Genomic DNA, 26,308 nt, shown 5'->3' with positions numbered 1-26,308 from the left:
ATCCAATGAGCAAAAAGATTATATCACATATATATATATATATATAAATTAAACATATTTGCTAGTGTTTTTGAATATATATATATTGTTTTTATTAATTTAATATATTTAAATTGAACTTAAAAAAGGTGAGTTTCTTAAAGATCAATAATATCCTCAATCAAATAATAATTAAATAATGATAATAACCATATTTAAAAAATAAAGAAATGAATAAATAATCAAAGGCAATCGACTGAGAACACGAATCTCAAAGTCATCGTGTATATTTCTTGATATTTGAAATAAAACGTACTTCAAATCCCTACAACAATCATTCTTTTTAGGTTATCCACGCCTTCTCCATCGCCTCTCTTCGAAGCTCGCCCTTCTCTTCCTCTCTCTTCTCTCTCTCTCTCTCTCTCTCAGGGCTCTCTGAAACCCTAGAACAGCGGAGGGAGCCTGCTTCGATTGCCCAGAGAGTTTGGACGAGGACGGGAAGGCATCCATGTCGTCGTCCGCGAACCTATGGGTGTTGCTCGGCCTCGGCTTGGCTGGGATAGTCATGATGACCCGGCGGCTGAAGCGTGCCATCAAGGAGGATTTCGGGGCTTTCATAGAGCGCTTTGAGCTCCTCCCTCCGGCTCCGCCTCCGCCTCCCAAAGCTCCCCACCCATTGACCGGCCTCACATTTGCTGTTGCTGATATGTGAGTTCAAGAGTTATTCCATCGTTCTTGTTTTTGCTTTAGTGAAATTGTTATTTTGATGCTTTTTATGTCCGATTCTTGATTCTATAGTTGCTTTGCCCGGTTCATTCTTGATTCCTCAGTAGCTTGCTTTGGCTAATTCTTGATAATTTGGTAGTTTTGTTTGGCTAATTCTTGATGATTTGGTTGATTTGTGTGGATAATTCTTGATTCAATAGTTGTTTTTTTATGATTCTTGTTTTGTAGTTTCTTTGTTTAGCACTGGACTGATTTATTGCTATAGCAGCCAAGAAAAAAAAATTCTGAGTTTTTTTAGTATGCCACTCTTTTTGGCTCTTTAATGAAATATGCCTAATTGATGTTGCCACCATGTTTGGAATACGTGAGTATCATATAAATAGCAGTGAAGGTAGACTGATCACAATATCGAAGAGCTTATTAATGATTATAAAGTATTTCAATATATCATATTCTTGATTCTCTAGTTTCTTTTGAGGGTAGTGGGCTGATACTTTGCCATAATTGCAATCATAAAAAAAGATTTGTGTTTTTAATATGTTATGCTTTGTCGATCTTCAATGAAGTATTTCTCATTATGCGAGACTGGTGACTATCTATTTAGAGTAAGTTATATGAGCTTATGCTTGATTTGTACGTATTGTCATATGGCTGTTGGACACTGCAAATTCATATTTATATGGTGGCATGTTTTGTGAAAATTACAACTGATATTTAATAGTGTGTTAGGTTGGTCCTTATCATCTCTTCCTCCATTGCTATTTGATATGCTAGAGGAACACTGAAAGTGTGGAGGCAGATTCCACACAAGCCATGAGTTTCTGAATTTTCTAAATGACAAGTGAATTTTGGTTGGATGTTCTTCCTGAATTCCGACAAAATCTCAGTCATTGAAGGACTTAAATGGCAAGTAGGCAATATTGAATCTGGAATCTTCTTAGCCTATTGGAGAATGATAATTGGGTTTTTCTTGATATGAAGATTTTGTTGTCTTCTAAGCAATTAAAAATTTGTTTTGCTTATTCATGTGTCTTAAGTGGGAATGACTGTTTGAAATTATTAGGATATTGTTGGCACCCAGTTGCCTGGCTATTTCTCTGAGTCGTGAGATCTTCTAATAATCAAAATGGCCTAGCCTTACTTGCTGTTGCATTCTCCAAGGAATTTGTAATAAGCATTTAAAAAATTTAAATTTAAATGTGCTTGGCTGATGTGCACAGTTTATGCAGGTTGTTTAGAGGTTTTCTGTCAGGAAAATTAAAGAACTTGTGCTGCTTTATAGCAGTTTTATCAAAACCCCACTTTACTATTCATAAGGTAATATGCTAATATAAGTTGCTTGGTATAGATTTGATATCAATGGTTATGTCACTGGCTTTGGTAATCAAGACTGGATGAGGACACATGAGCCTGCAGAATGGACGTCCCCTGTTGTTTCATCTCTGATAGAAGCTGGTGCTACTTGTGTTGGAAAAACTGTCATTGATGAAATGGGATATGGGTGAGTAGTTTTTCCTTATATACTTTCCTATGTTATCTTTAATGATCAAGTTATTTAAGGTTTGCTCATTTGCTCAAATATGCAGAATATCACATGCAACTTTCTTAGTTAGATATGTGTCAGCAGTGTTTAGTTGTTCTACATATTTTTTTCTTTATGTTATAATATTTTTTGTAGGTTTATTTCATAACCAAATACTTGATGTTTTCAGTATCACGGGTGAAAACAAACATTTTGATACCCCTACAAATCCTGTTGCTCATGATCGAATACCTGGAGGATCTTCAAGCGGGTCAGGTGTGGCTGTTGCTGGTGGCTTAGTAGACTTCTCTTTAGGTGGGCTTTTGTATTCCTGATTTCCTTCATAAGTTACAACAACTAGCAATTATAGCTAGTTTTAGAATATTTTAAATGGCTAGGTGGTAACTATTTTAGTTTCAATAGTTTTCCCGATATGCTATAACGTCATCAGTGAACCTGTTTTTAGTTTTAATTATTCTTAGACATGGTTTTCTGTTTGCTTGGAAGCATAAAAACATCTAAATGGCTTCGGATTTAGTTTTTGTTTCTCTAACAACATAATTGCTGAGAAGTAACATAGATATTATATTTTATAGTTGATTTTTGCTAATATTGGTATTTTATATGAACCAGTGTGTTCATATTTTTTCATACATGGTTGGTTTATAATTTTTGCACTGTGCTATGTGTTGCTATACTTTTTGTTCTTTTATATTTCAGAAGTTTAATGGTCTTTTGATGAATAAAATCAAAGTTGGCATGTTAGGGTATAAGTTAGTGGCATCTTGTCTCTTGGAAATGTAACTACCGCTAAAGCTGTCTTTGTATGTGTACCTATTTTTAGCGGTATTTTTTCCATGAGTAATGATATTGTTCTATTTTTCTTATCTACAATGTTGCCAAGTGTAATTTCAATTTTTAAGTATTTAGAAGAACAATAATGTTTGATGATCTTGAACAAACTATCTGCTTCTCATCATTTCTAAAGCGATAGCCATAACCATGAACTCTACCAAGCATTTTCCCACTATGGCTTGGTTGGTTATGTGAAATCTTCTTCTTCAATTCTAAAGAAGTACCACCTATTGTTAACCTTGGATGCAATTGCTGCTGTACAAATTTTCATTTGACAACCTGGATCTTCTCTTTGTTTTCCCTTGGAAAGTGGAGAAGAAAAATCTTAAATATTATCTTTAACTGTTCAAACGTGCAGTGGTTTTTAATAATTATTTTGCATTTTTTCTTATGTATACTTATTTTTGATAGTATAATATGTTTTTCCACATCTTCTCTCTTGTTCATGAACTGATCTTTTCAGATGCAGACAGTTGCATAAATTGATTTTTTTAAGTTTGTCGTTTTTGGTGTGTTCGTTTTAGGAATTTTTGGTATCTTACCCAAGTATGATATATTGATATAAGGTCTGAAACTTTGTTCTTTTGCCATGAAACAATGCAGGTGTTGATACCATTGGCGGTGTAAGAATACCTGCAGCATTTTGTGGCATTTTGGGATTCCGTCCTTCACATGAGTCTGTCTCTAGCACTGGCATAATACCAGTTTCACCCAAGTATTGACACGACAGGTATTTGCAGAAACAACCCCTGTAGGTTTTGATTGATTTGATAACATTGTTGTCTGCATCCTTAAGCAATATAATTGAAACTGACTTAATTCAAATTGTGCATGTTGTCCGATTTTTAATCAAAGATATCTTGTTATTTTATCACTACTATGGGATTTCTGTTGTTATCTTCATCACTCCCATTAGCTTTATTGGATAAGCTCTAATATGCTATGATGCTAGGTGTGATAGGTAATGCAACTATTGTCGATTGGATGTGATCCACCATATTGATAATTATATTTCAAATTTATGGCACAGGGTGGTTTGCCAAGGATCCAAGTATCGTACGTCGTGTGGGGCATGTGTTACTGCGACTTCCATATGCTAATATGTGCCAACCCAGACGTGTTATTATAGCAGATGACTGCTTTCAACTATCAAAGATCCCTGCCAACAGGATCATCCGAGTGGTGACCAAATCCACAGAGAAGCTGTTTGGAAGTATGTGCAAATTATATTTTGTACTTTTTTAACCTTTTACTTTAGAGTTAATTGATTTGGATAACCGTTGGCTTCAGGGCAAGTTATAAACCATATTAAACTTGCTGATCATCTGGCCTCGATGGTTCCCAGCCTCAAACAACTTCTAAAGCTAAACGGTAATGGTGATATGAAAACTTCCTCGCTCAAATCACTCGCTGATGCCATGAAATTGCTTCATAGGTTAGTTGCAATTTATGTTATGGACCTTTTTTTTTTAGGGTAACACGTATCGCCTTGGTATTGATTATCTCGTTGTAGCTAGTAATGTTATTTGATCTCTTTTTATATCATATTCATATTCATGTTGCTCAAGGTAATTATGATGTAGTTGTTCCCATTTCGTTAGTAGTGGTGCTTGGTTTGGGGATGGGGCTGGATGGGGATTTACTCCATCCGTTTTCATTTTATTTTTTTAATTTATAAAAATAATTAATAATTTTTAAAATATAAAAATTTTAAATTTCTAAATAAAAATATTAATTTACAATTTAAAATTCATAAAAAAAAAAATAATTTAGAAAATAAACCTTGTAATTAATTAAGTGTGATGAAAAAAGTCATTTCATATAGATATTAACAAAAAAATGTATTTACATCTTGCCTCTTCATGTATGTCAACCAACACTCAAAAAAATATGTCTATTCTTTTCGCATCCCTATCCAACCATATCCTTATCCAAGAGCGACCCATTCAAGTAGTTAATCATTCCATTTCTTTATCTTCTTTGATTTGGCTTAAGTTATTTGAGTTCAATTGATGTTAGTATGTTACTTTGATGGTAAGTTTGTTTTCTAAGAATATAAAGTTATAAACAAGTTTTATGTATCATCTTTCCTTAACTATTAATTTTATTTTATGCAGCCTTGAATTTAAAGACAAGCATGCAGAATGGATTAATTGCAATAAGACTACGGTTGGCTCTTGTATATCCGCACAACTAGATGCTTCATTGAATGCTAATGATAGACATATTGATCACTGTCATTCTGTGAGAAATGAAGTCCGATCAGCTATGAATGCTCTTTTGAAGGTGAATTTTTTTCTTTGGACCATGAAAGTATTACAATAAGACATGTTGAATTTTTTTCTTTGGACCGTGAAAGTATTTCTCTTAATGGCTTGTAGAATTTTTTTTTTTTTTTTATTTACCCCTTGCATGAGTCATCATATATGCAAATACATCATTGACTTAGATGTTAAGACTGATCCAAATTGCGACAAATACTTTGGGAATGTTTCTAGTTTATCACAATTAAGAATTGTTCGAAATTCTTATATGTCAAAAGAAAATTGCTTTGGTCTACAAACATCCTTGATCTTTCTCTCAGAAATAGTAAGAATATAGGAAGTTGTCTGCAAAAAGGATGTAAAGGTTATGTAACAAATTGATAATAAGTTCATTCAAATGAACCTATGTATTGTGATGTGTTATATGGCTTTTTCACAATCTTGGCTGGATTAGAAGCTTAAAATGTCTTTCTTTTTTGTGGTGCTCTTGTAGAATTAATGTGAGGCTGTTGACAAACAGCAACTTTGTGTGTTCAGCTTGGGACTTACGTTTCACCATTATTGAAATGCAGGACGATGGAATTCTTGTTCTTCCTTCCATCCCTCAACCGCCTTCAAAACTCAATTCAAAGGAAGTTCTTTCTGAGGATTATCAAACTCGTTTTTTTAGTTTGCTGGCTATTGCTAGCATGTCTGGTTGTTGTCAGGTGTAGTAATTTTATTTAGAATTATTACTTTAGTTATTTCTTGGCAGAAAAGCTTTTTATTGTAGATCAAAGACATTCTTTCGTTATGAGCATTATATATGATGTTCTTATTTTTAGGTAGCTATACCACTAGGATTCCACGAGAAATCTCCCGTGTCGGTCTCTTTCATTGCAAGGCATGGAGGTGACCGCCTTTTGCTTGACACCATAGAGGCTGCTTATGCTACACTCCAAGAACAGGCGGACATCGTGACAAAATCCAACCTTTCCAGTAGTAGGGAAGAGTTGGCTGAAATGGCTAAAGAGAAGGTCAATCTTTTTTCTCTCTGTCATAATTATTTTGGATGTAAACTGGTTATTTAGTGTGTGCGCGCGTGTCTATGTATGCCGTTATCTTTTTCCTTCCAATGTTAACTTTTATTTTTCTGACAATAAGTTTATCAAATGAACTATATTCTTTTTATCCCACATTAAAGGTTTATGTTTAATATGGAATTGGAATCTAGGGATGGCATCACTTAGAGATCTTCGTTAGATACTTTCTTATGCATTTCAAACTCTGTAGGGTGTTGGAGGTAGCAAATAGGGCATTATTAGGTTCAATGGTTTCCATACAAGTACAGAAAACTTGCTTCATGCCTCCATTATTGTGTTTCAAAGACCACAAAGACTTTTCCTTTTGATATGATATAACACCACATGGTACCATACATTTAAAAAACTGCCATCAATGGGTTGTCAGTTTTTGCGTTAAAGAGTGTTATTTGGCTATCTTGTTGTGATCTTTACTCTTTAATGCAGAAGAGTTTAGGGTCATGGACCTGTCTATAGATCTTTTGATACATTTGGCAAGGAGGTGAGCATTAAGCTTTTACGTTAGGTCAGCACTTATTCTAGTGTTGATATCATGTAATCTTTCTCTTTGTTTTGATGTAATGTTTTGGATCATGTTGTTAAATTAATTATTATTTCTTGAATCTCTGGCCTTTCTTGTTGTATGTATCAGGGAAACATCCTTTCTGTATGCAATTCATTATATTTTATTTCGTCTTTTTAGTCAAACTTTTTATCACAGTCTCTCTATAGTAGGTGATTTTAGGGGCTTTTCCAATAAGTAACGAGTTTTATTTCAACAGGGTAATACTGCTTTCAAAGAGAAGCAATGGCAGAAAGCAATCGGTTTCTACTCTGAGGCAATCAAACTTAATGGAAATAGCGCCACGTACTACAGTAACAGGGCTGCAGCATATCTGGAAGTCGGAAGGTGCTGATATCTTCTTGTTTCTGCTATATCCTAACTGATCTCTATGTAATTTACAAGTTCTATTTTTTCCTTTACAGTTATCTACAAGCTGAAACTGATTGCACTGCTGCTATTAGTCTTGATAAAAAGGTTAGTGTTTTCACGGAGTACCAACTGTATTTAATTTTTACAAAGGTTGTATGTGGAAATTGGTTAGCCTATTGAACTTGGAAAACATTAAGCGTTTCTTTTACTACCTTCGGATGTAGCTCAGATATTCATTAATTGTTCTATATGATGGAGATTATTTTGATTTGCAACTTAGTGGCTTCTCTTTGGTATAGCAAGAACCAAGATTGCAAAGTGTTGGGTGGTGCCCCAATGTGCCATCAGAGACTTAAACATAACATAAGCCTTGATACACCATTGTCCCAGTATATTGTTACAAGCTCTTTTCATGTAATTGTTCCTATGAAACATTTCTTTCTTGTTTGTTCTGTTATTTCCAGAATGTTAAAGCTTATCTGCGGAGAGGGACTGCCAGGGAAATGCTGGGCTACTACAAAGAAGCTATTGAAGGTCTCTCTCTTTCTCTCCCCTCTCACACACACATGCATGAAAGAATGTAGGTAGTAAAATGAAGGACCGTTATCTTCTTCTTTTGGTAACATATCTGTTTTTGTTCTTTCTTTGTATGTGGCAGATTTCAAGTATGCCCTTGTTCTGGAGCCTACCAACAAAACTGCGAATCTTGCATGTAATCGCCTAAAGAAATTATTTCAATAGATACCGAGACATTCAGCAAGTTACCAGCAGAAGTTAAATTTCGCGATCAAGAAACTTCAGCCCAGGAGGTGACATCTTCTAGATCAGAGGTAGGAGAAGAAGCATCACCATTCAAAAGACAAAAAGTCTCTAGTGTTGGAGATAGAGGAGCTCAATTGAGAGAGAATCAAAATTCATTCACAGTGCTAGTGGTTATATTATTATTGACTTCGCATACCTTTCCGCACAATAGCATTGTAATCATATCCCAATTTTGGCAAAAACATCTCTTATTAGATTTCTACCAAATTAATGTGTATCATATTGACTCAGTATTCCTACTCAAAACTTTTCTCATCAGTTAATATGCTATTTTGCTGGTACTCAATTGCAACAGAGAAAACAACTTAATTGACATGATCATCTTTCTTTGTTGGTGCTAGGACCAAATCATGTGAACAATGAAAGTCCATCCATTCCTATCTTTAAATTGCCTGTGGATTCTATTTTGTCGGAGATTGTTTGTGGTTCTGATCTGTTGATGGTGACATTATTGTTGACAATATCTTTGCAGCTGTGGACTCTAAGAAAGCAGGAAAGATTAACCAAAAGTGCGGTTCAAAACTTAACTCAGGAATGGTCTCCCACATCAACAGGAATCAAGACATGACTGGAGAAAATTCTCTCTCAGCTGGAAAGCAGAAAAAGAAGGAAAAAAAAATTAAAAAGAAAATTAATTAATTAATTAATTAATTAAAGGATCTGAATGCCTTTTCAATTGTGACTTGGCTTCCTCTCTATTGTTTAATGCAGCTGCAGTTGCTTTCATACCTGGACATATTTTTATTCTATTTTGCGCACGTATAACCTTCACTTTCAGCACCTTCAACTTGATATTTAAAATCAGCATCTCTTGACACAACCTTTCTTTTCATTGAAAATTAATAATAATAATAAATACTATTTTTTTAAAAAAAAAGAAAAGAAAAGAAAAAGAACATTATGTTTGATTTTATGGTTAGGTATTCTTGAAAACAGCTTGCAAGCATGATTGCCAGAAGAACTTCACAAAGACAAGCAGGCTATGATTAAGTATTTGATTCTAAAAAAAAAGAAAAAAATATATATAAAAAGATTTAAGTTGATTGGTTTGGAGAAGCAAACAAAAGTTTGTGATTAACTCATTCCACATCAGTAATCCTGTTGTCTTCCCCAAAGGCTTAACCAATTGTCTGACCTGGATTCAAAGAGTGATTCATTATGCACATCAACAAAAATACCAAGTTGAGAGGTCTCCAAATAAAAACATCCATGATGACAGTTTTTGTAAAATAATTTTTAATATATATATATATATATATTAAAAACAATGAAGCCAGTTGGATTAGAAGAGAATGAGGTCCAATCCTTGTTCCTGAACATGACTCACCACTCAGCCATGACATAACTATTCAAGTGGCCTTTCCACTTCTCACTCACTCACTACTACTACTACTACTACTACCTGTTAAAAGTTTTTTTTTTTCCTTTAAAAATATATATATATATATATTTTAAACTTCCACTTCATAAACTAAAAAGAAAGAAAAATAATAAAGAAGAAATTTAGAACTTGAAGATCTATCTTGCATTATTCCCTTGAGAAAAAGATAAGATTTGGGCTTCTAAAGTTGATGGAAGCCATTACCTTATATATATATAGATATATATATATATATATCAGTATCTATTTTACTGTTTGCCTTTTGTTTGTGCTAGTACTACCACCGGATGTATCTATTGTGCCAACTTTTTTCTTTAAAACAATCTTTTACTTATTGAATGTACTATTCTCAAAGATCATTTTGTTTAAGAAAAAAAAAAAAATCTACAAATGCTTTTTCTCTCCTTTTTTTTAATTCTCATGTATTAATTATCACCTCTTAAATATCTTTAATTTTCTATTTAAAAACACACGCCAGACACTGGTTCGTTTTCAGATAATAATAATAATTATTATTATTATTTATTAATTAAAGAAAGTAAAGTCTACATCTCAACATATAAAGATTTGAACCGTAATCTTGAAGAGTATTGTGAATGATCATGTTGTCAATTCATCCAATAATATATTATCTTTTATTTATTCTCTACTATTGAGAGAAGAGAGAGAGAGAGTCTGGAATTCCAGTCCAAGCATCTTTCATTGATGTGAACTTTAATTACTTTCTTCAATGCAAGTTGATTACTTAAATGATAATTATAAAACTTAAAAGCAATTATCAAATAGGTCCTTAGAAAGGGACGTTTTGGTATATCCATATGACTTGATTCTTTTTATCCATGAGCTCTGTGCCATTCTCTTATTTCTTTATTAAATTAATCCTCTGTTCATGTGCTTACTAATTTTAGCTTCAGTATTTATGTTAGAAAATTATTAAGTATATTATATGTGTATAAAATCTCATGCAGGTCCTTGAAAAGATAGAATCTTTTTTTTTTTTTAAAGTCAGGATTTTGTCATGTTCTCTGTGGTTTCTATGCAGCCATAATTGCTTCAAATTTTCTCAAATAATCATAATAATAATAATAATAATAATAATTTTGTATTAGTAATAATAAAAAAACTTTATCAACACTGATAGTTAGAATTGACAGAAATTTGAATGTTTAAATAAGTGGTTTTGAATTTAAATTTTTATACATGTGAATCTGACTTTGAATCAAAGTTTAATTTCGGTTTTGAAACTGTAATTTGTAAATTTCAAAATATTTGATTTTGTTTTTAACTTACAAGAATCATAATAACGAAATTAAAATCCTAATTCAAGATTCTAAAATTTTAATTTGAAATGATTTTGTTTTTTTTATTCACACTAAAAAAGGGTCAGGTGTATGTAAAAAACACCAATTAAGATAAATCTACTATATTATATAGCTCTTAATATTTCGCTTAAATTAGTTAAAACACAGTATCTTCTAAAGATATCAGTGGATTAAGAAAAAGAAATTAAAAATTTTCCAAAGATAAATATGAATAAAGGTTTTTCTTTTTGCACACATAAAACTTATCGTTAATCAATTGATAATCATTCCTGGAGTCAATTTAGTGAACATTTTTTTAATGCAAAAATAGATTTAAAAATCAATGTGAGAAATTATTAGATTTGTTGGGTTTGAGAGGATAAACACTTGAATTGTTAGAATTTAAAAATTACAGGAAAAAATATTTGTGGGTCACTCAGATGTGTGGATAATATAAACATAAATTTTCATTTATTAAAAATCAGAAATTATTGGTAAAATGTCCAATGATGGGATGCCAAATCAATGACTCACAGATGTGACCCCAAAACATGAATTCATGTCCCCAAATTGGGTCCTTTCAGTGCTGGATTTCCACAATTTTGTGTACCCTTTGTTCAATATAATCCAATTTACATGCTATTTATCTTCTTTTTTTTTTAAACACAATTTGTGAGATGCTAATATTGCATATATATATATATATATTCACAATTAGTTTTGATGAAAATGTATCATAAACTATAAAGATAAAATTGAAATCAATATTTTTTATATTTTATATGTGTGACAGCTATGAATTTAATGATAATAAAAATATAAATAAGATTGGTTGTACCTTTTAATGGTGTACTTCCTTGTTGTGTATTATTAAATACAGCAGCAATACATCCCCCTTTGGTCTTTATGCAACTACAAGTGTCCTTACAAATGTACTTACTTTTATCCAAATCTATTGACCAATAACCTCATTTTTTAATTTTAACAACCCATTGACCTTCATTATCCTCTTATTATTTTATATAAAAATAAGAAAAATGATTACTTACATAAATGCATATATGTATTTTTTTAATTTGTAGTGATATCAAATAGAAATTTGAGAAAAATGAAGGTTTGAGTGCATGTTTTAGCAAAAAGAAGTGAAATGATAAAATAGTAATTGGTTATTTGTTGAACCTATGGAGGAGCATTTTTGGGGTCCACTAGTCTTATCATGTGGAAAGTTATTTTATTTTATTTTTATTTATTTATTATTTTTAAAGAATATCTTGCATATTAAATATTTTATATATTGTAAATTAGGTATATATTGACATGATATGCTGAAATAAGTGTTCACATGAGTGTCAACGGGTTGCCGCCACTTTTGATAAGGATGTGATATTCTCCCACTCTTTGTTATGAGATTTCACCTAATGCTTTTATCTTGTTTCACTAATTTTGTTTAATTATTTTTAAACATATATATATATATCCTACGTTTGGAATTGTTAGATTTTTTCGGTGGTGGTATTTAATTTTTGGAATTTATTAATAAGTTCAAAATTAATGAATCAGATGTAGTGTATAACAAGAATCGGTACACAAAAATGGAAAGAAGGTAACTTTTTACAGTTTGTTTATCTTGTATTTATCAACAATTATAAAATATGTATATATTTGCTAAAATATAATTTAACTGTTACAAAATAAATATTTTTCTCAAAAAAGCTTGTAATACCTATAAATTTACTTTTATTTTTATTTTTTGGAAAAAAGTTAATGTTTTTGTGAAAGGTAAAATCAAATAAATTTATTAAAAACTACAAAATATATATAATTTCTAATAATAAATAAATAAATAAATAAAAATAGAAGGAGAAACACATGGGAAAATAAAGTGGATACACATGAGGAACATAGTTGTTTGGGAGGTGGGACCAAACCATGACAATTTGCTGTTGGCAACTTGTATACTATGCTTTACTTGGGTCAACCATCTCCTCCTCCTCCTCCTCCTCCTCCTTATCATATGACTTGATATGTCTCTCTCTCCTAATAGTCGATAATAATCGAGCATTTAAAACACTTAATTTTTATATTAAAAAATAAAAAAATTTAATTTTCTCTTAATACATGACTGATAAAATAGAATAATAATAATAAAAAAATTGAGATCGACTATATGTATCCGTAAGTTTCTATCAAATGTCAAAATGATAAATAAATTAAAATTAAATATATTTCTGTACATTTATTTTTGTTAAATAATATTTTTTTAGATTTAATTTTTTTTTCTTGTGCCGACTCCATTTGATGGGGTTTCACCTTTTTAATTTTTATAAGGCATTTACTCATCATCTAAAGATTTATACATGTTATTTGAGTCGATTTCTCAAAATCTATTTATTTTATTATTCTCATCTTGACAATGTCTATTTTTTAAAACTATATTATTTCTTTAACTGCCCAATCATCATGTTATATAAAACATATAATAATAATAATAATAATAATGGAAATGAAAATATATATGTATGTATGTATAATGAAGGTGACATGTCATGTGGCCACACCGGCAAAGCGCATCAATTCAGATCGGGCCATGGGCCTACCATCTCTACAAACAATTGGGTCACCCATCTACCTCTTTTGATTTGACTCCACATCTCCCCTACCCCTACTACTCCTACTCCTCCCCTCCCCTCCCAATAGTTAGCTTCAAGGGCCCCACACTTTTCCTATCTGGTTATGTCTAACCCAAACCCACTACTACTCCACACACCCATCCATCTTCAAGACTTCAAACCATCTCAGCTCCCCTCATCTTCAATAATTACTATTTAAAAAAATAATAATAATAATAATAATAAATAGAAAAGATTTCTTGAAAGAAGATCCCCTCGCGATTTTATTTCATTGAAATATTTATAGAGGAGAAAATATCAAATATCATCACAACGGAATACTACTTACACTGATCACTACTATTACCACTACTACAACTATTACTACTACTTCACATAATATATATATATATATATATATTAAAAAACATAACTTAAAAAAAAAAAGAGTAAAAATAACCGCGAAATTAAATAAAAAGAAAATAAAAAGAAAGGGAAAGGAAGCCGGGTCGGTCGGTCGGTCGGGTCCGGTCGGATCGGCTCGGCTTTTCTTAATCAGTTATTAACCACTCAATCCGAGCTGATGGTGGACCCCCCACACCACGTTGCACATCTGCATCAAGATCAACGTCAGGCCATCGGACGGCGTTGATTACGTGATAGGCGTAGTTGCGCCGCTCGCTCAGCGCGCTGCGGCGTCGGCGAGCCGCCAAGCCGACGTGGCGATAAGTGGGCGCGAGTGCCACCCGAGCGTGAGACACCCGTCTCTTTCCTCAACCCGATACCCATCCCCACCCGCGAAGAACTCCAGTAGTATGCTCGCCTGTTTGTACGCGTTCGAGCCGAGATGAGCCGGTTCAAACCCGGCTCGCACCATCCGGCTACGCCACTGAGTCAGTGTCTCGTGCCTCTCCGTTCTCTCCGCGCCCTCACAGGCTACCACGTTGCAGATCTGATGGCCCAGATACACCTCAGACATCAATTGATCTTGTTGCTGGCCCGCTCCTGACTCAACGGCGCCGCCACTACCGCCGCCGCTACAAGCGCCGCCTTCCAACGAGTCGAACATAGTCGAGTAGTAGTGCAACGCCTCCGTGAACCGATCTACAAACGGACCCGAGTTATGATTCGCTTCTTGTTCGACTACCGTCACGATTCGCGGCCGCATCGCACGCACTGTTCCGAGAACCTTCTCGATCGCGCCAGGGCTTGCGAGAAGGCGGTGCAGATCGAATATGGAGTTCACCGCAATCGCTTCTGGTTCTTCGTCGGCACCGGCAACGGTGCCGCCGGTGCGATTCGGATCGAGCATATAGGGTTCCAGATCCGCAAGGCTGTTGGCAACGAAACCATGGTACTCGAAATCGATGTGGATCGTCTCGGCGAAACTGAGCGAGCTTCAATCCGACTTGTTGGAGCGCGTCGGTGTTGTCCGGCTGGGGTGGGCCGATCCCGGTGAGGCGGAATGAAGGAGGACCACCAGGACGGAGAGCGAGGGCTTGCAGGAGCGCCGGCCACTGCATCCCTTGTTTCATACTGAAGTCTATGACATGGACCCGACGGCGGCCGGCGAAGGCTTCGAGGATGGCTTGGTTGGCGGTGAAGTGGGCGAACTTGAGATAAGGGCAAGTCTCGTAGAAGTGCATCTGGAGGATGTCGGAGAAGGCGGAGTCCAGGGAACAGTCTTGTTGGGGATGAATCCGATAGATCCGGCCAGCTAGGGCTTGGGCGAAAGTAGCTTGCGACCTTGCGCATCGCGCCGCCTTGCGATGCGGCGAGAACCGAGATCTGCTTCAATAGGGCGTCCGCCGCCTTCATGTTATCCTGCTGGACAGCGTCGGCACAGGCCATCAGCGCGTGGACTAGCCGGATCCCGGCTTCCTGCGAGTCGACGATAACCACGGTAGGTCCCGGCGCAGCCGGGGAGATCGATGATGCCTCCGTCGTGGTGGTATTGACCGATCCAATCCCAGCCACTCCGCCGCCACGAGAAGATGAAGAGGAAGCGGACGATGACCGCATCCTCTTCCTCTCTCGGGTACCCGTAAGATCCGATGGGGTTTCTGTTGGTCCATACGAGACCCGTGGTCCGGTGACGGGTCTCGCCGACGGGGGTGGCGGTGCGCTGAAATCGACGGTGGTGATGGTAGACGACTCCGCTGGCGCGATGGTGTCGAAGATAGACGACTGCACGGAAACAGCCGGAGCCGGAGCAGGTGGAAGATCGTAACTAAGATGTCGATCCGCCGGAGCCGGCGGCAGAGGCGGCGGCGGCGTGTTAAGCTCGGACAGCATAGTCTCAAGCCAGGTCGATAGATCAGACGGATTATAGTGCACAGTATCCGACGCAAGATGCGCGATTAACGAATCATCCGGCGCGGCACCGGCGTTACTCCCCATAGCCATCTCAAGCTGCTCCATCTTAAGCGCAACATCGGCCATGTCCGACGACCTGACCTTATACCCAAGCGCTGCAAGGAGCTCATCAACTCCTTCATCATCCTCCTCCTTGATCTTCCCCTTACCACCTCCCACCATCCCGGTAAGTCCTCCTCCTCCTCCTCCTCCATCCCCACCAATCTCTTGATGCTCTCTCTTCATCTCTCCTCTTCCTCAAACGCTCACAACTTGTTCCACCTTTTGCCTAGCAACCGTCGAACCCAGCAAAGGGGATATACAAAAGCCAAAGACGTGGTCTATATAGAAGTAGAAGCGGAAGCAAAAGCCATGGCCATGGGATGACGAGCTGAAGGTGGACGAGGAACTACGAGAGTTTTTAATTAATCAAAGAGGTCACTCTCTCTTCTCTCTTGTTTCTTTTCTCTTCTCGCTCGATTCTTATCTGGGATTTCTTTATCCATGTTTGCTTTCCTCTCACTAGTCGTAGTAAGTCGTTCATTAGCCTGCCGAAACTGGAAGCACTCATCAAGCCAACCCATTAATAATTAATTAATTAATTAATACTTTTACATATATACCCTTTATAAAATAAAATAACTTTAAATTAATATAAACATTAGAAAATTATTAGTATATAGAGGTTGTAGCGGAATCAGAACCACCACTTTTCCCCCACACTGTTCTCTCTCTCTCTCTCTCTCAACCACCGAGGATGGAGGATTATTTTATTAAGTTTAAATAGGAAAAAGATGAATAAAAAAAATATAATTGGGAATAAAATTAAAATAATAATGATAATAAGAAAAAGGAGGGAAAGAGGAGGAGGGACAGGGGTGCAGCGAGGGAGGACAGTGGACTGCGGACACGCACGAGGGAGGGGCCCCGCGGGTCACTGTCAGCTCCGAAATGAATCGGGTTCGGGTGCGCTGTGGGCCCCACATTTTCCTTGCCCGGTAGATGACGGCGTTACCACTTTCCTCTCCCCGTAACTTCCCTTTTTCAGGGCATTTCAGTAATTTAATTTATTAATTTTAAATTAGAAATTTTTTTAAGATTTTTTTTAAAAAAAAAGGTTAGATGAATAGATAGATATAAAGATCTCTTATTCTCTAGCATTCTGTTACGGAAAATCCATGGCTGAGGAGAGATAAAGGTGCTCCTTTTCAATTAATAGCAAATAAATATTTTCAATTTATTAAAAAAATATATAAATGATTATTAAAAAAATAGAAAATAAGAAAAATTTTTTTTAAAAAAAGGTTAGGGGGAGGATGACGTCTAAGCATCCCTCGCAAGTCCCAACAAGGAGCACTGACAGATCATCACAGGGTCCATGCTCATGTGATACCACCACGTGTCAGGATTCTGTTCGCCGGTGGTCCCCACATTGCAGTGCAGGCCGTTGGGAACTCCACCCCTATTCCTCTCTCTCTCTCTCTCTCTTATCTCATCGCTCCCTTCTTTTCAGCTCTTTTCCCGCCCCACTCCCTCTTTTTTCTCCTTATTTAATTATTTAATTTAATTTTTTTTTTATCAGCCGAATTCCATTCCCTTCTGATTATTACCATGATGGATTGAGAGAGATGTGGAATCAATCCCCCCTTCCATCTCGAGTGTACATAAATTTTCCTTATTTTAGATTTATATAATGTAAAAAAATTTGCACATATTAGATATTTATAGAATGAGTTTTAGAGTATATATAGTGTTTTAGAATTTAATCAGGATTGGTTATTAGAAAATTAGTAATTACTATTTTAATTTAAGATATATGTATATAAGATGCATATAAGATAAATAGATAAAAGAATTATCTTTATTTACTTTTTAAATAATCAAATTCTGGTGTTTAGAAAAATACAAACAGATATATATATATATATATTTCTCTTTGGTACAGTGGAAAAGATGGATATGTTGTTCTTGTTGGTGGTGGTGGTGTTACAGGGACAAACATTGGGGAAGAAGTACAACAAATGCATGCATCTGTTAACCACTATGTAAAAATTTTAAAAATTATTTATCAAATGATCATACAACAGTAACACAGCTGTCTGGTGACAGAAAACCAGACCAACAGTGAGGTGAATGTGACTAGTGAAAAGTTATTTTTTTTTTATATAACTTTACATATTGTTAATTTTTTTTTTATTAAAAGAAATTTAACATTATATCATTTATCAGCATCAAAGTCTGGTCTTTGGGGAAGACCAGCCTGGGCTTCAGTGCTCAATCCTGATTCTTAGCCATTTGGCACCCTCTCCTCACTCATTTGGACCCATCTAATTTAAGTAAATAAACATTAAATAAACCCCCCAACAAAGACTCCTTTTAATACATACATAATCACACAATCTTAATTTCAATAATAATAATAACAACAACATTAAAACAAGAGGAAGAGGTTGTTTAATCAAACAACTAGTTTAGTTAGCCATTTAGGTGAGGCTGAATATAACATCGTGTAACATGACATTAAATGGCTGTTAATTATTGCTGATTATTAAAATTAAGGTGTTGTTTATCTTGTTATGATTATTGAAGCAAACTTGGCAGCTATGTTGAATGTTGATTGTTTGACACCTTCTTTGTGACTGGGCACACACGTTTCCCCCTACCAGACCTACCTGCCGGCCTTAGATTCCTTTTTTTTTTTAATATAAAAAATTAAAATCTTTGGTTAGATGTAACCCGACTGATAGTTTATGTTTGATTTATATGCAATCAAATCAAATTTTCCATTAAATATATATATAGGAACAACAATTTTTTTTTTTTTTGAACGTTCATAGATTATCTATAGACGTCAAATTATTAGTCATTAAATCATGATACAACAGATGACATTGATGAACAATAATAACGTGAGTTATACTATTTTAAACAATAACTACTGCATTTGTTAATGTATTAATTAATGTTTATTAATGTTGATCGTTAGATCGAGATTTAACTATTGATAATAGATGTTGATAGATAAATGATTCTCATATATATATATATATATATATGTAATGGTGAATTTATATTTGTTATTTTTAAATGGTATGTGTGTGTGCGCGCATGTGCACCGGTGCGCGTGTGCATGTTTATGATATATATATATATAATTTGTAGGAAAAATAATTTGGTGATTTATTATTATGATGTTTTTAGAGGTGGTCTATGAAACTAGTAAATTTTTGCATTAATGACATCAACATCTCATTTTTCATGCAGCATGGTTCTGTTGACAGGACAAGATTTGTGACGTTAAAATTGTGGACCCTCCTTCTTATTAAAACTGTTGGCGTGAGATTGACATTGGACTATGGATTTAATAAACTATTTAGTACATGATGGAAAAACCAACAAACTATTTATTTAATCATTAAAATCAAACGTTTAGAGTGAGCCGTATGATTTTATCATCATTGAATTATATCAAATTCGTAACTATACAGGCAGTAAATTAAATTATTATTTTTAGTTTACGTACCCATAGTAACCTTGACTGAGGAGAGTCAATAGCAGCCTTTGGTTATAAGATTTCAGAAAATTCTCAATCAAATTAAAATGGGTTTGGGTAGTGTGACTAGTGTCTGAATAAGTTAGAATATAGCTTTTGAGCTTAATTTCGTTTTAAAGTAAATTTTTAGTCCAACATAGAGTTAATTAATAACTTTATTTCATAATTTATAAAAATTATAAAATAAATTAAATAATTACAATAGGAGGTTAAATGATTTTTTAATTAAAAAGTACACATAGTCCAAGTCTAGAAGATGCCCAACTCAAGTTCCGATTGGCGCATTGACGTTGTCAATTTCTTACGTCATTTCAAAAAATAGAATTATAATTCTAGAGAAATACAGTCCAATAAGAATCCTTTTTTTCCTAAAATAACACCCGAAGGTAAATTTGCTAAACAAGAGGAAGAAGGTAAAAAAAAAAAAGTAGAGTGGAATCTTTTACGCAAAGTAAAGAGAAAAGAAACAAACAATTTTTTTTTTTTTTTTGAAAAAAAAGGTGAAGAATCTAGAATATTTTATGAAAGCCAGAAGAGGATAGACTGGACATAAGCAGCCAAAAAAAGGCATTGCATGAAAAAGAGTGGCACTAAATTCCCTCCTCACCCCAAAGCTGTAAGAAAGCTCTTATTAAGAGATGTTGGTCCATCAATGATGAGTGCTTTACTCTGCCTGTGCCCTACTTTCCTTCTCTTCAGTGAAAAGGCCTCATCATCACAGTCACAATGTCCTGTTGCCTCTAGCTTGACTAGTCACTGTTACAGTACAGAACCATATACATCACACTACTCCTCACTGGTCAACCAACACAAAGTTTTATACATATATACAAATAAGTCTTACTGAACTTTTGAATGAAACCCTTATAATTCATTTTTGAACTAACATAAAATTGATTGGCAAAATAAAACCACCTTATGATATACATTTTGTATGTACACTAGGAGAGCTCAATCCTGGTCCTGCTTCTCATTATTATTATTATTATTATTGGGCATCTTGGCTTGCCAATCTCCTTTTCAAGTTCAATTCTGATTTGCAAGTATGTCAGGCATGAAGGTATATTAGATTAATGCGTTTGAGAGATCTCACTTCACTGCCCAACACTAGCAGTTGTAGTAGCATTGTATTATGCTGCTCAGACGAGTTGTATATAACTATGCTTGATTTCTTGTACTTATCAAGAGCCTCTGGTATTCTTGATTTCTCTTCTGGTTGTCAGTTCAGGATGAACACTCCAGGTTGCTTTGTGAATGCTTTTCTGCTGCCCTGCATCATAATTGTAAGTTTTAAGTGCAGGAATCTTGATCAGCTGCTTTTTAGAGAGTATGAATAGGAAGATTCGGCAGTAGATAGGTTTAAGGGGAAATAAACGAGGACAAAACAAGCACATTGAAATGTAGTTGCCAAGTATGCATCAGCGTTACCCAATGAACTAGTTTGAGGTATTCTTGCTAGTGTTGATTACAACGGTTGATAGGGCAAGATCATTTCGCTTGTCTGTGGCACTTAGCAGATGATTGTAGTCACTTCTTTCATCATCCTTCTTGGATTTCTCTTGGGCAGAGCCCAGGATCTGAACTGTCAGGTTGCCACCTGCATCAGCCAGCTAAGAGTCATTGTCGGTGAGCAAAAAAAATTCGGTAATGTTATTGCCACAGCATAGGACAAATTAAATAATAATTCCCAACAAGGGCAGTAAAATTGTTGGATTAAAATCAAGGGATGGTAAATTGGTCTCAACCATACCGCTTTGTCAAGTACAGACGTAAAAACTATATAAAATTTTACTGTTTAGAACATGGCTACTTTTAGAAGGGATTGATTGTTACTCTTGTCTGTTGGTGAATTTCTGAAAATGCAGAGGAAAGCAACTTTCTGAAAGTTGCAGAGGGAATTTACTGAAAAGAAATAAAATATGCAGAAAGTCTTAAGCACGGAGCACCGCCAGCTTGGATGCAGTTTGAGTAACCAACAAAACTCTCTCCTGCTGTGAAATGCAATCTCAAGTTCCTATCCACTGCAGCCTGACAAAAAAAAAAGCTGCTACTTTTGCTCTCTCAGAAGATAGACATGCAGGCATGTGCCAAGTTTCATTCGATAAAACCTCTTGCATTTCTTAATGTCTAGAGATAGTATTAACTTGAGATAGAATAGACATTCCCATAAGAATCAGGTATATACAGCGTTTCAAGATTAATGCAGATGCCACGCTTACTTTGCACTTAAAAATGGGAAATGGTTGAAGCCAAGAACCATTGTGCAAAATGAATATTTGTTTAGTAAGTGAAAATTAAATTGGAGAGTAAATTGGGTGTGTTGATAGAATTTACGACCAGAAGGAAAGTGCCAATCTTGGAAGGCTAGTAAATACCAGTGAAAAACATCTAAGAAAATGTCTAGCTTATAAACAAAATGGTCTATGTTTCAGTTCAGAAATAAAAATAAATCATTCTCACAAGCAAGGGTTAAACAAAATCTAGAAAGAAAAGATGAGGTAACTCTATTATTCCAAAGTCAGATTAACTAACATTAAAACATTCATGGAGCAAGAAAGAATCAGACTTTATCTTACATAGCACGAGAGCAGCGCCAATCCATTCAATGGTTCCCCACCTTTCACCAAGGAGAAACCATGCAAAAGCACCACCCCACACTGGCTCAAGCCCATAAATAATTGCAGTTTCAGTTGCTGACACGTCACACATTGCAGCCATCTGCACAATTATATGGTTTAGTCAATATCTTTTGATTTTGCAAGGGAAAATGCAATTTATCAAATGGTGAACAAGCAGGATTTTGAGATGATACAACAAAACAAACTCTACCATAGAGGAATCAGAGGAAAATAAACAAATCAGCAAAATTAGAAAATAAGGAACTGACAATGGAGAATTGAACTGACCTCTGCCCATAAGCATAACCCAGTTGAGAAGATGCCTGTATATATGGCCGGTATCCAGGGAAAGGAAATTGCCCAGTCCCATGACATTAACAAGGCCCAAGATCCAAAGCCAAATTGGTTATCATCAAAGATGGATTTCAAGAAAACCCAGATCACAGATGACAATGCCACAACAGATACCTGAATAACGGAGGTCATTTGTAAAGATAAAAATAAATAGCAAACGGAGGGGATGTTAGCATCATCAAATGCACTACCACAATGATAAAACATACCTGATAGCCCAATAGAGCCAAGAACTTATCCTGATTTGTACTTCGTGAAATATGCTCAGTACGAAGTGTATGGATTCCAAAAAAAATATTGCACTCATGAGATTCAGAGCGTCACCTACCTTCAAAAAATTTGAATTGTCACTCATGAGATTCAGAGCTTCACCTCTTTCGAAATAAACTACACAAAATAATGCATTCCAAACCCAAAGCTACCGCAGCATCAGATCTTGGAATGGTTAAAAGGCAACAGCCATAGTTTTTTCGATCAAAATCCGTTCATGGAAATTTTATGAGCTAGAAACTATTAGAAATTCCATGAGCTAGAAATTAAAAATTAACCTAGGGAAGGAAAATCAAGCTAAGTTTGTTGAGTCCACCATTGGTCAAAGATCAAAACTTTTTGGGGAACGTGGATAAACCTTTGATTACAAAAAAAAAGTTACTTTCTATTAGCTAATAAATAGATGATCAGGCGTGGGTTTAACAGTTTCACCATAAAATCAATTGAAGGCCCAAGATCATATAGGAATCACAATTTTAATGACCAACAGGAAAGTAAAGCAATCATGTTCAATCATGGTCCGCTCTTGGCCATAAGCCAAAGTGCATCCACCCAATTCACATCTCTTTCTTCCATTACAGTGACATTGGAAAGATCTATGAACCAAAAAATTTCATGATCTGCCGCCACTATGAAGAGAAGTGCATGCCATTATCAATCAATTCACATCCATACAGCAAGCTTATCTTAGTATAAGACTCGAATATGCTCTCATAACATGGTTGCTGCAACAACATACATGGACTTAAAAAGCACATGCAGGATACTTAAATGCATATACAACTTGCTGACAATATCCTATGCGTTGACATGTAGAGAATTGAAATAAAAAAAATGCCTTTGTCTTTGTAATATAGGGAAAAAAAGGTTTGCATAATACAGTATAATGCGGAAGATAAACAAGGCGCTACACTTACACAAACTGAAGAACCGCAACGCTCCAGCATAGCAATGCCCATCAGGGATAAGAGAGCTCCATACCAGGTAATGGCAGGCACTTTTGCTCCAGCCAAACCATCAATCATGGGTACAACAATTACCTGGTTATTTTTATGGATCTCTTTAAATCTTTTGCGTGGTTCATCAAGGTCTTTACTGTGACATGCACAAGAAAAATTTACAAAGGGATCTTACAGTGATTGCAGAAATGAAAGATGCGTGCCCAGCATCAGAGGTGAGTAGTCCAAGGGATTGACAAAGGAAGCCCAGACTTACCCAAATACCTAATTCTAGTCCACATGAACGAGTCTTCCAATCCCCATGTGTTTGGAAAATAAACGGCAGGAAGGGAATGGCAGTTAGCAGAAATCGCACAGCAGTGAAGACCGCAGGATCCATAACATCCTCAACCTCCTTCAGAACTGGAATATCACTGGCTGAAATATATAGGAATCAACTGAAACTCAGAAAACAAATAACTATGCAACAATAATACAATTCTTATCAAGTAAATATGAGAATTTTTTACCAAACAAGACCGCTACATGATGTGATTGTTCTTCAAGCTTTGACAAATGTTATCAAATAACATCAAAATTTGCACAAATAAAAGAATGTCATGATGTCATCGGTAACAACTATGACAAGTATGATAAAGAAACATGAAAATTTACACATATAAAATAATTGCAATGATGACATTGTTAGTCGTACCTTTGACAAGGATTATCAAAATTCACGCAAATAAAAGAATGCTATAATGCCATTGCTATTCACAGCTCTTACAAATAATATATGGACATGTAAAAATGAGGATGATATAATTAGCCAACAATTTTTACACGGGTTCAAAAACGAAGATTTTCACATGATCAACACAGTAATCTATCTAAGAGAGTTGGTATTTCATTTCTCCCCAAGTAAAAGATGGAGATGGAGGATGCCCACATTTCTCAAGAAAAAGAAAACATATACATACACATATATAATAAAAAAATAGAAAATCCATTTTAGTGCTGCAATGGATGACAACAAATCTTTAACTTTATCCTACATCCTTCATGCAACTATGCAAGCAAATCTATGGAGTGACAACGCTTGCTACAATAGTCACTGTAGCGACTTGTCACCGGAATCAAAGCAAAACAAAACAGCATTCGTTCTCAGAGTTGAACTATAGATGATGGTCAAAGGTCCATAACAAAATTCTTCAGATACTCTAAGAAAAATACCAGAAACAACTGAAAGAAAAGAGGAGGTAGTTACCATAGATGACGGTGAGGACGTTAAGCAAGATGAGACTCCTAACTTTCTTGGAAGCAAAGAAGATCCTCTTCCACAGAGGGCGCTTGCGGAAGTACTTAATCCCTAAATCGGAGCTCAGCTTCCTGATCACGGACACAAAATCACCAGATCTCGGAATCGAGAGGGGCAGAGTCTTAGATCCCTTCTCCAACCAAACCAAGGGCTCGGAGTTGGGAGGATTCTTCTCAGGAGGGCAGCCATAGGAGGAGCGGATCCGAAGTCTCTTGATCTTCTTCGTCTGGAGAACGGAGAGAGGGGAGGAGGTGGTGGGGAGAGTGAGCGAAGCCTGCACCGCAGCGGCGGCGCCGGTACCGGCGACGATCGGAGAGCGTCCCCAGCTTGAAGGGGAAGCCATGGAGATCGTCGCCGTAGCGCCGGAGAGTGGAGACCTGAGAGCGCGAACAAGACGGAAAGGAAGGAGTACAGGATAAATCTGGAAGGCTGCGGAGAGAGTGCCACGTGGGCGGTCGTGATTCGTTGAATGGATTATTATAATTATAGGAAATGGATTTCACCTTCACCATCCACTGGAGGTACACGTGTGGAATTATTATAGACATGGTATTTTATTTATTTATTTTTTTGTTAATATACTAACCTCTTTTTTGTAGTTATATAATTATTATATATATATATATATGTTTTGGAAATTATTCATAGATCTTTCTCCAGTTTTATGATTTTATCCAAAAACTCCAACATGCTAAAAAGTTTGATAAGTATAATAAGTGTACAGTACTTTTTTTATTGACTAATTAATACGTTTAAATATATATAAATACAAATGATTATTTTATTAATTGTATTTTTATATATTCAACATATTACTACCTTTGTAGTAGTTTTGAATGCAAATTAGCATATGATTTAAAATATATAATTATTTTATTGCTTTTTTTTTGTTTTATCAACATAAAATCTAGTGTTTATGTGGAAACACTATGTGGTTTATACGATAGATAGTATTTCACTGTATTAGTATCTCATAATTATTTTAAAATCTAAATTAACAACCATATCACTCAATAGATATTACACATACCATATCAAATAATTTCTGAATTAACTTTAGTATGAAATCCATAAACCAAATATGATCTGTTTTTTTTATTAAAAACTCATATAAATTAAAGTATTCTTTGAAATATTCTGTCTGGAATTAATTTATTCTGATGTTTTTGTGCTTTCTCTGCTATCAAATTGTTATTTATTTGTTCCTATTTTATTTAATAAATTATGATTTATTTATTTTGTTAAAAAAAGTTAAGTAATAAATCTTTCGTATAACATTAGTTAAAATAACTGATTTGTCAATCTTATAAAATAAATAAATAAATAAATAAATAATAAAATAAAATAGTTCATATCTTCTTTAATTTATTCTTTCAATAAAAATTATAATATTTAGAAAATATAATGTCAAAAAATCTAAGATTATCACTGTATAATTATTTTTTTGT

The 26,308-nt window shown here is 35.0% G+C and overlaps 3 protein-coding genes across 3 annotated transcripts; 1 reads left to right on the top strand and 2 right to left on the bottom strand.

The window, feature by feature from the left end:
- Positions 1-329: 329 nt before the first annotated feature.
- On the top strand, positions 330-8,476 carry LOC120249881 (translocon at the outer membrane of chloroplasts 64-like). Its single transcript, XM_039258574.1, is given in 14 exon segments — positions 330-687; positions 2,054-2,206; positions 2,418-2,542; positions 3,686-3,792; positions 3,794-3,812; positions 4,113-4,295; positions 4,373-4,517; positions 5,200-5,368; positions 5,919-6,053; positions 6,171-6,362; positions 7,190-7,317; positions 7,395-7,446; positions 7,806-7,875; positions 8,000-8,476. Coding segments are annotated over 14 exon segments (1,761 nt in total). The 5' UTR covers positions 330-487; the 3' UTR covers positions 8,083-8,476.
- A 5,238-nt stretch (positions 8,477-13,714) lies between these two features.
- On the bottom strand, positions 13,715-16,377 carry LOC120249618 (DELLA protein RHT-1-like). The gene is given in 3 exon segments (XM_039258192.1): positions 13,715-14,841; positions 14,843-15,187; positions 15,189-16,377. Coding segments are annotated over 3 exon segments (1,917 nt in total). The 5' UTR covers positions 16,056-16,377; the 3' UTR covers positions 13,715-14,136.
- Positions 16,378-20,159: 3,782 nt separating this feature from the next.
- LOC120249859 lies at positions 20,160-25,301 on the bottom strand. The gene is given in 9 exon segments (XM_039258537.1): positions 20,160-20,632; positions 20,755-20,959; positions 21,939-22,080; positions 22,269-22,448; positions 22,544-22,630; positions 22,633-22,662; positions 23,522-23,644; positions 23,739-23,980; positions 24,810-25,301. Coding segments are annotated over 8 exon segments (1,359 nt in total). The 5' UTR covers positions 25,204-25,301; the 3' UTR covers positions 20,160-20,632; positions 20,755-20,798.
- Between the last annotated feature and the right edge of the window lie 1,007 nt (positions 25,302-26,308).

The sequence above is a fragment of the Dioscorea cayenensis genome, chromosome 19 (genome assembly GCF_009730915.1).
Source record: "Dioscorea cayenensis subsp. rotundata cultivar TDr96_F1 chromosome 19, TDr96_F1_v2_PseudoChromosome.rev07_lg8_w22 25.fasta, whole genome shotgun sequence".
NCBI lineage: Eukaryota > Viridiplantae > Streptophyta > Magnoliopsida > Dioscoreales > Dioscoreaceae > Dioscorea > Dioscorea cayenensis.
The sequence above is the reverse complement of the archived record's forward strand: the minus strand, read 5'-3'. Positions and strand labels throughout refer to the sequence as shown.